General features: G+C 44.5%; 1 protein-coding gene across 1 annotated transcript; it reads right to left on the bottom strand.

Moving 5' to 3' along the window:
- On the bottom strand, positions 1-1,243 carry ARR3 (Arr3p; the record flags this gene model as incomplete). The annotated part of the gene is made up of 1 exon (XM_020216088.1): positions 1-1,243. A coding segment is annotated over exon 1 (1,222 nt), but the record flags the coding sequence as incomplete, so codon positions are not given.

The raw sequence follows: 1,243 nt of genomic DNA, 5'->3' as shown, positions 1-1,243 counted from the left end.
CAACACACTCCATATTTACACCATCTTGGTCATCTCTCCAGGTATAGCATTGTCTAAACAACCTGGCTACGATGGTGAGACATAAGAGCACTGGAACCTCAATCAAGGGCCCGAAAGTTGCAGCTATGGACTGCTTCGAGCCAGAGCCATAGACCGATATGGCTATTGCGAGACTCAGTTCGAAGTTGTTAGAAGCAGCCGTGAACGTTTGAGTTATCACTTCACCATAGTCAGCAGAGCACCACTTGGATTTGGCCCGTGTGTTATCCATGGCCAACGACTTTTCACACCCACATAGTAGAGATTCCGTCATTTCTGGATCATCAGCATTGTATCTTCTCTTCCTTCTGTATACATAGCTCGATAAGAATCTCATCAAGTAGAAAGTGCCAAACCATGTGATTGGGAAATACAGCACCAAAGGCACAAAACATTTGAACGCACTCCCAATCTCTCTAATGAAGTCATAACCTCTTTCGATAAAGATGACTATGATTGTATATACCAGAGCTATCAGAGACCATGGTGAAACAAATGGTATCAATCTCTTTTGGTATGTTGATTTACCCAGAACTAGCACACCTAAGAGTCTAACAAGTAGAGCAATTCCAAATGGAATCCCCAAGAATGCACCAACACTCTCCGCAACTTGGGAATAGGTCACTGTGCCTGATCTCTCAGTCCCACTGATCACATAGCAATAAAAGATTTGGAAGGGAGCGTACAGCACTATTTGCATTATGCTGTTAACCACAACTATCAGACTGCACAAGGTGTTGTCACCACCTGCCAGTTCATTCCACACCAACACCATGGCGATACAGCGTGCTAATCCTATCATGATTATCCCAATGCGGTACTCTTCTTCGTTGAATAGAACCATCCAGCTGAGTCCAAACATCACCAGGGGACAGACAACCCAGTTTAGCACCACGGAAATCAGTAGTTGTATATGCAGAGACCTGTCTTGGAGAAAGGTCTTGTGGATGCTTTCCCAAGGGACTTTGCAAAGAGGAGGGATCATCATGACAATAAGACCAACGGCAAGAGGAATACCAACGCCTGCTAGTTGGACATCAGAGTCAAACTTGTCACGTGCGCTCGGGACATAAACCGATATCAAGATACCAACCACAATACTGAGAATGATGATCAGTGTGAGAAGTCTATCAGTCCATGACAGCTCGCTGAGTACTGTCTTAAGCCTTTGGTTAATCTTCATTCTTTTTCAAGGTTGATGGCG

Source organism: Cyberlindnera jadinii (genome assembly GCF_001661405.1).
Source record: "Cyberlindnera jadinii NRRL Y-1542 unplaced genomic scaffold CYBJAscaffold_68, whole genome shotgun sequence".
Lineage (NCBI taxonomy): Eukaryota > Fungi > Ascomycota > Saccharomycetes > Phaffomycetales > Wickerhamomycetaceae > Williopsis > Williopsis jadinii.
Note: the sequence above shows the minus strand (reverse complement) of the source record. Positions and strands in the feature narration are given on the sequence as shown.